Here is a 7,939-nt window from a genome sequence, read left to right on the forward strand (position 1 = left end):
TGTTTCCATTGTTTCCTCATCTATTTGCCATGAAGTGATGGGACCAGATGCTGTGAACTTAGTTTTCTGAATGTTGAGTTTTAAGCCAACTTTTTCACTCTTTTCTTTCACTTTCATCAAGAGGCTCTTTAGTTCTTCACTTTCTGCCATAAGGGTGGTGTCATCTGCATATCTGAGGTTATTGATGTTTCTTCCGGCAATCTTGATTCCAGTTTGTGCTTCATCCAGCCTGACATTTCACATGATGTACTCTGCATATAAGTTAAATAAGGAGGGTGACATACAGCCTTGATGTACTGCTTTCCTTATTTGGAACTGGTCTGTTTTTCCGTGTCTAGTTCTAACTGTTGCTTCTTGACCTGCATACAGATTTCTCAAGAGGCAGGTCAGGTGGTCTGGTATTCCCATCTCTTTCAGAATTTTCCACAGTTTGTTGTGATCTACACAGTCAAAGGCTTTGGTGTAATCAATAAAGCAGGTATTTTTCTGGTATTCTCTTGCTTTTTTGATGATCCAATGGATGTTGGTAATTTGATCTCTGGTTCCTCTACCTTCTAAATCCAGCTTGAACATATGGAAGTTCTCGGTTCATGTACTGTTGAAGCCTGGCTTGGAGAATTTTGAGCACTACTTTGCTAGTGTGTGAGATGAGTGCAGTTGTGCAGTAGTTTGAACATTCTTTGGCATTGCCTTTCTTTGGAATTGGAATGAAAACTGACCTTTTCCAGTCCTGTGGCCACTGCTGCATTTTCCAAATTTGCTGGTATATTGAGTGCAGCACTTTCATAGCGTCATCTTTTAGGATTTGAAATAGCTCAACTGGAATTCCATCACCTCCACTAGCTTAGTGATGCTTCCTAAGGCCCACTTGACTTCACATTCCCGGATGTCTGGCTCTAGGTGAGTGATCACACCATCATGGTTATCTGGGTCATGAAGATCCTTTTTGTATGGTTCTCCTGTATGCCACCTCTTCTTAATAATATCTTCTGCTTCGTTAGGTCCCTACCACTTCTGTCCTTAATTGTGCCCATCTTTGCATGAAAAGTTCTCTTAGTATCTCTAATTTTCTTGAAGAGATCTCTAGTCTTTCCCATTCTATTGTTTTCCTCTGTTTCTTTGCATTGATTGCTGAGGAAGGCTTTCTTATCTCTCCTTGCTATTCTTTAGAACTCTGCATTCAAATGGGTATATCTTTCCTTTTCTCCTTTGCCTTTCGCTTGTCTTCTTTTCACAGCTATTTGTAAGGCCTCCTCAGACAACCATTTTGCATTTTTGAATTTCTTTTTCTTGGGGACGATCTTGATCACTGCCTCCTGTAAAATGTCACGAACCTCCATCCATAGTTCTTCAGGCACTCTATCATATATCTTGCACATAGTAAATAATAAATGTTTATCATATTCATGAATGTGAATTTGCCCATGTACATACCTGTCTCTTCTACGTAAGTGGTAGATGACTTACTGTTGTTATGTAGTATTTTATGTGTACTGTTAAAGTGTGAAGTCACTGAGCATATTTTGACCATCTTTAAACCCTGTATCTTCTGCACAAAGCAGATGCTAAGTGAACATTTTGCACAGTGTTTCTTATTTCTTTGTTTAAACTCTTAACATTTATTAGCAATAGTCTAGAACCTAGAAGAACATCATGTTAATTATATGTACTTAATAAATGTTTGCAGAGATGCAAAGTACCTAAAACTACTGGGGTTTATTTTGTTTTTTAAGGTTGGAATTGCAACATGCCAAATTGCGAGAGCTTATGGCTTAAAGGTTTTCGGCACAGCTAGTACTGAGGAAGGACAAAAGATTGTTTTGCAAAATGGAGCCCACAACGTGTTTAATCACAAAGAAGCTAATTATATTGATAAAATTAAGGTAAAATTGTTCTGTAATTTTATAAAACTAAAATTTTGTTTCATGTTCTTTTATAAGTTTTTTTTTTATCAACTACTCTCTTAAAGTTGTTTGTTTTGCCTATGTGTTTTAAAGCTTTAATTAATTTAAAAGTAGAGATGTCTACTTTTCAAACCTTCACTATCATTTCTGCCTTGTTAATTTTTACTAAATAAAATATAGCCTCTCTAGAGGCTTATAGTTATAAAAATCAGTACTCTTTAATGCAAATCACATTTTAAGTAAAGCCACAGCTTTGTATTTGCAGCTGTGAGGCATTTTTTAAACATATATTTTTATATATTGTGAAATGATCACCACAGTAAATTTAGTTAACATCTGTCCCCATACATAATTATAAATTTTGTTTCTTGTGATGAGAACTTTTAAGATCTATTCTCTTAGCAACTTTCAAACATGTAATACAGTATTCCTAACTGTAGTCACTGTCCATTACATCCTCATGACTTTTTTATTTTACAACTGGAAATTTGTGCCTTTTGATCCCACCTTTATCCATTTCACCCATCCCCCACCCCTTACCCCACCAAAAAGGTATTCTTAATATAACTTCTATTGGTGTAAATTTTCCATGGAAAGTTAAATTATCCGTGAATTACAAACTGGATCTCTCTGGCCTAGGGAATTAAGTTTCTTTGTTTATTGGATGTTTTTGGAAGAGAAACCACTACCTCATCCAAAATGATGAGGCAGAAGTTAGTTACTGTTAGATCTATTCCATTGCTGCAATCCAGTTCAAGCAGGTTCTGGAGTTCTCCATCTTTGCCATGGTAACAGTTTACTAAACCCTGATTACTTTGCTGATCCTCAAACTACTTGCTCATGTTGAGAAAGAATTAGGATATCCCAGGTACTGATTACAGTGTAAACAAGGTCATTACAAACTGAGGAAAAAATGAGTGTGAGTTTGTTTTATTACCCCTAAATCATCTTGCCAAAAAACTGAATAAAGGCTCTCCTTTGTATATGTTGAGGAATCCAGAATTGATTGAGCATGCACTCCTGATATCATTATCAAAGATGAAAATTGGCCAGTTATTTTAAGAATAGGTTTTTGTTTTGCAATGTAATTCTAAGACCACAAGACCTTATAGCTTCTCTCTCTTCTACTGGTTCCTTCTGCTTAAGTCTCTCATTCTCCAAAAACATTCTCTTAACCTTTTCTCCTCCCCTCCCCTCCTTTACCACACATTTCTTGAAAACGTAGGGGGTACTTAAACTTCTCTTACTTCCTTACCTCCCACTGCAATTTTGCTTCCACCCCAGGGCTTTCCAGGCCCTAGTGGTAAAGAACCTGCCTGACAATGTAGGAGATGTAAGAGATGCGGGTTCGATCCCTGGGTCGGGAAGATACCCTAGAGAAGTGCCACCCATTCCAATATCCTTGCCTAGAGAATCCCATGGACGGAGGAGCCTCATGGGCTACAGTCCATGGGGTCACAAAGAGTCGAACACTACTGAAGTGACTTAGCCCACATGCACATACCAGCTACTTACGTGGCTTGTCAGGGGCGCTGATAATCCCAGCACCAGTCAGCTGCTCTTGGCTCACTTCTCACTGTGCTTGACCCTGACCACACCTCCCGGAAGCTGGCTCCCTTCTCACTTCTCTAACTCCTCTTTTAGTCTTCCTCCTCTTCATTTCACTTGGTATTCCATAGGTCTTTCCTCTTGGTCTCTACTTTCTGTGGTGCTACACCTTCATCCTGATCCATCTCATACACATCCTTACACTGCTGGTTCCCTGCACTATCACTGTTCATTCCTCACACCATCAGCCTGCTAAACATGGCCGTTCGTCTGGTCCCCCAGGAGAGACACCCACATTTCATTTCCTGTTCCTGTTGTTTAATCACCTTTCTCCCTCCTGCACATCAAATTGGTCACCTTATCTATCAGTTTCATCTCTGACATGCCTTTCATATGTGTCTCTCTTTCTCTTCCCTTCACTGTGGTAGCTTCATTTAGTCCTCATTTTTTCCAGTCTTGACTCTTATTCACAGCTGATCTAATGCCCCCTTCTGTCTCCTCTACTGTCTCCAGAGTTATTTGGTTCTCTGTTTCAAAGAAAGAAAAAAAAAAAAAAATCCTCAGAAATAAATGAGAGCTCCATGAGAATAGGAATTTCTGTTTTCTTCTTCCCTCCTGTACTTCCAGTGCCTAAAACAGTGCCTGACACAAGAATTAACTAATGAACATCTGTCCCCACAAAGTCCAAATCTTTTAATGTGGCATTTGATGTATTTTCAGAGTCTGAACCAATTTGCAGTCTCTTAGCTCCTACCTCTCCCCTCCCACCCCCGCCCCCATCTCCTTCACAAATGCAGACCCCAGCTCTGCTGGGCCACTTTCCAATTCCAGCTCTTACACTCCATCCCTACATCTTTGCTCTTCTGTTTCTTTTGTCTAGCTTCTCCTTGCCCCTTATTCCTTCTGTTCTACTTAAGAACTCCTGCTTATCCCTCAGGGCCGAGGTCATCATCTCTGTGGAATTTTCTTTGACCTTTACAGGTGATCAGCACTGTAACTTTTTACCCCCCTCTATAACCTGTGGTTTGTTTCCTGGTGGCTCAGATGGTAAAGTGTCTGTCTGCAATGCAGGAGACCCAGGTTCAGTCCCTGGGTTGGGAAGATCCCCTGGAGAAGGAAATGGCAGCCCACTCCAGTACTCTTGCCTGGATAATCCCATGGACAGAGGAACCTGGTAGGCTGCAGTCCATAGGGTCTCAAAGAGTCAGACGTGACTTCACTTTCACTTTCAATGCAGTACTTAGCCCATCACATCACACCTTTAACTGTAGTGTTTTCCATTTTCCTCTTTATTTTGGGTTCTCTATGTCCATCTTGACATTCATAATACCTCACACAGTGCTGGGCGTAGGTGTTCATTTTTTTCTTAAAATGAAAATGTATGGCTTAGCTTATTTAAGAGCTGGTTTTAGATGTTGAGAATTGACATCAGAAAGCCCACAAGAGAGAATGTGAGGGTGGGATATTTCAAAAGAACAGCATGTATACTATCTATGGTGAAACAGATCACCAGCCCAGGTGGGATGCATGAGACAAGTGCTCGGGCCTGGTGCACTGGGAAGACACAGAGGAATCGGGTGGAGAGGGAGGTGGGAGGGGGAATCGGGATGGGGAATACGTGTAAATCTATGGCTGATTCATATCAATGTATGACAAAACCCACTGAAATGTTGTGAAGTAATTAGCCTCCAACTAATAAAAAATTTAAAAAAAAAAAAAAAAGAAAGCCCACAAGAAAAGGAGTAGTGTGCCAAGCTGATTGTAGACCACTGAGAACACAACTAAACGTGTGCTCACACACACACACAGAATACTGCAATACCAAAAAGTCAGTATTTTTTTTCTTTTGTCTGTTTTTTAATAAAAATGGGAGCCCCAATGCAGTTTTTTATTTTTGATTTGTTGCTTCTTCCTCTATTAAAATACGTTTTGAAGACAGAAAATTTTCACCTAAGGAAGAAGTACTTTATAGTCAAGTTGAGTCTAAGCACATGAAAATTCTGGACAAATTTGATTTCATTATAGCAATTTATTTAATACAAATCTGTCATTTTAGATGTGGCTGGTACCTTGGAATTACAGCATCACTGTACAATTAAATTATCTTAAAATTGGCATTATTACTCTTTAAATATATAGCATTTTATGTCATTTGAAATATATTTCTGTAATATATGGCACTATGATAATCTTTTTTTTCCTAATCTACTCTGCATTCTTTTATATTATATAGAAATCTGTTGGTGAAAAAGGAGTTGATGTGATTATTGAAATGTTGGCTAATGTAAATCTTAGTAATGATTTGAATCTTTTGTCACATGGAGGACGAGTAATAGTAAGTATTTCATTTTTTTTCCATCACTTTGCAGTTTTTTCATAATTTAACACTGTTTTGCAGTAATCTTTAACTACACACATGTTGTTTTTCATACTAGGTTGTTGGCAGCAGAGGCCCTATTGAAATAAACCCACGGGACACCATGACAAAGGAATCTAGCATAAAAGGAGTTACTCTGTTTTCATCCACCAAGGTAGAAAAGTGATTCTGATAACTTAAACATTGGTGTAATTTGCCTAGTCAGGCAGACTGAAAATTTAAGTAGATGTTAAGGTTAGTTATCTAAGTGGGTTAAGGATTAATCCCTGGAAGATAACTAGGGTGACAATATAATTTATTTTCCAAGCCAGGGCACTTATGAAGGAGAGAGGAGATACTGTTGGTAATTACCAGTTACTCCATAACAATAGGTATTTTGTAAACTGAGACTGCCACAAATTGCAGTGTTGGCTAACCTATAGGAAACTATTTTTTTGTTGTTTTGGACAAGTTGACAAAAGCCACACATCTGTGAGAAAACTCTTAATGCTTTCTTAGACTCTGAAAAATGTTAATGCTTCTGAAAATTGTCATGTGTTCCTCTATTGAAAAAGACGTTTTCTTTCCCTCAGGAGGAATTTCAGCAGTTTGCAGCAGCCCTTCAAGCCGGAATGGAAATTGGTTGGTTGAAACCAGTAATAGGTCCCCAGTATCTACTGGAGAAGGCTACTGAGGCTCATGAAAATATCATTCATAGCAGTGGAGCTATTGGAAAAATGATTCTTCTCTTAAAATGATCAATCCTTCCATTGATTTCTTGTGTAATTAGGGGTTTAATATCTCAGTTTTATATACACTGTGTTTGCTCTGCTTAGCATTCATTTGATTCAGTGAGTTTCTTAACATTTAAAAAAAAAGGTTTGTCTTTAGTGATCATAAGCATTGGAGTACTGTTTATTTTATAGCTGGCAACTTTCTTTATGCCTTCTACTTCTCATCAAGGAATCATTGTATTAGGAAATAGGATGTTAGTGGTCACTTGGCATTGGAGGACGTTACAGAAATTCCTAACCGATACTCATCATTAATCCATACCTTTGACTAAAACATACTAATCCAAAATAGGACTGCTTGATTTCCAAGCCTACTTCTCCTTATAAACGTTCTTTAGTCTCTTATTAGCCCAGAACTATATTGGACTCTGATGATTCTCTGGAATAAATGAGACCACTTGGCCAAACTAATCTCATCTAAATCTACAAGTCTCTCAGAAAGGCAAGATAAACAGTGTCCAGAGAAATTTGTTATTTTTCCAATATTCCCAATATTTTAAGATATTCACTAGGTTAATGAGCCACATATTCTGTGAGAACAGCAGCTTTCTCTCTGCTATAATGATACTGGGTGCATAGTTTCCAAATAGATATGTATTGATTGATTCAACTTCAAAGTAAATTTAGAATTATCTCTTTGTGTGATTGGGATCGTATATTTTTATTTAAATTAGTCAAATTAGATGCATTAAGAATGATATGCTTTTGTTATTATAACATGGTAATTGCAATAAATTCTAGAGGCAATTGAAAATGGTGGTTTTCTAGTTTATCTTACATGTAGTACTTGCCTTATATCAGTTTTACATAGCACCAAACTAAGGTTACTTCCTAACAGTGTTCTGTGTTAGAAGTCTTTATCTGAACTAAATAAAAGGATAATTACCTGGAAATCTTGCCATCAATAATATATATGTTAGTCGTTCAGTCATGTCCAGCTCTTTGCAACCCCATGGACTTAGCCCACCAGGATCCTCTCTCCATGGGATTTCCAAGGCATTAATAGTGGAGTGGGTTGCCATTTACTTCTCCAGGGGATCATCCTGACCAGGAATCGAACCCAGGTCTCCTGCATCAGTGGTGGATTCTTAACATCTGAGCCACTAAGGAAGCCATTAACATTATGTCTCAGGAAATGAGGTTTGATTGTTATTTTTGTTCTTGTTTTTCTTTATGTGAACACAGCCTCCTGTCTGTTGTTGTATGGTTGGTTCTCTTGACCTGATTTGTTCTGTTGAATAACAATTTCTAGTTTGAACAGGGAATCCTGCTTTCATAGTGAACAGAAAGCACTGCTAACTTTTATAATTCAGGGCCGTCATTGGCTTCTGGCTCAT

General features: G+C 38.1%; 1 protein-coding gene across 3 annotated transcripts in view; it reads left to right on the forward strand.

Moving 5' to 3' along the window:
• Positions 1-7,495, forward strand: part of CRYZ (crystallin zeta) — a 27,710-nt gene extending 20,215 nt beyond the window's left edge. For all 3 annotated transcript variants that reach the window (XM_043460954.1, XM_043460956.1, XM_043460955.1), the window contains exons 6-9: positions 1,734-1,883; positions 5,686-5,787; positions 5,888-5,983; positions 6,402-7,495. In XM_043460954.1, coding sequence (XP_043316889.1) covers positions 1,734-1,883; positions 5,686-5,787; positions 5,888-5,983; positions 6,402-6,566 — 513 coding nt within the window. In that variant the 3' untranslated portion in view covers positions 6,567-7,495. The remainder of the gene's footprint in view (positions 1-1,733; positions 1,884-5,685; positions 5,788-5,887; positions 5,984-6,401) is intronic.
• The last annotated feature ends 444 nt before the right edge of the window (positions 7,496-7,939 follow it).

This window comes from Cervus canadensis, chromosome 2, assembly GCF_019320065.1.
Source record: "Cervus canadensis isolate Bull #8, Minnesota chromosome 2, ASM1932006v1, whole genome shotgun sequence".
Lineage (NCBI taxonomy): Eukaryota > Metazoa > Chordata > Mammalia > Artiodactyla > Cervidae > Cervus > Cervus canadensis.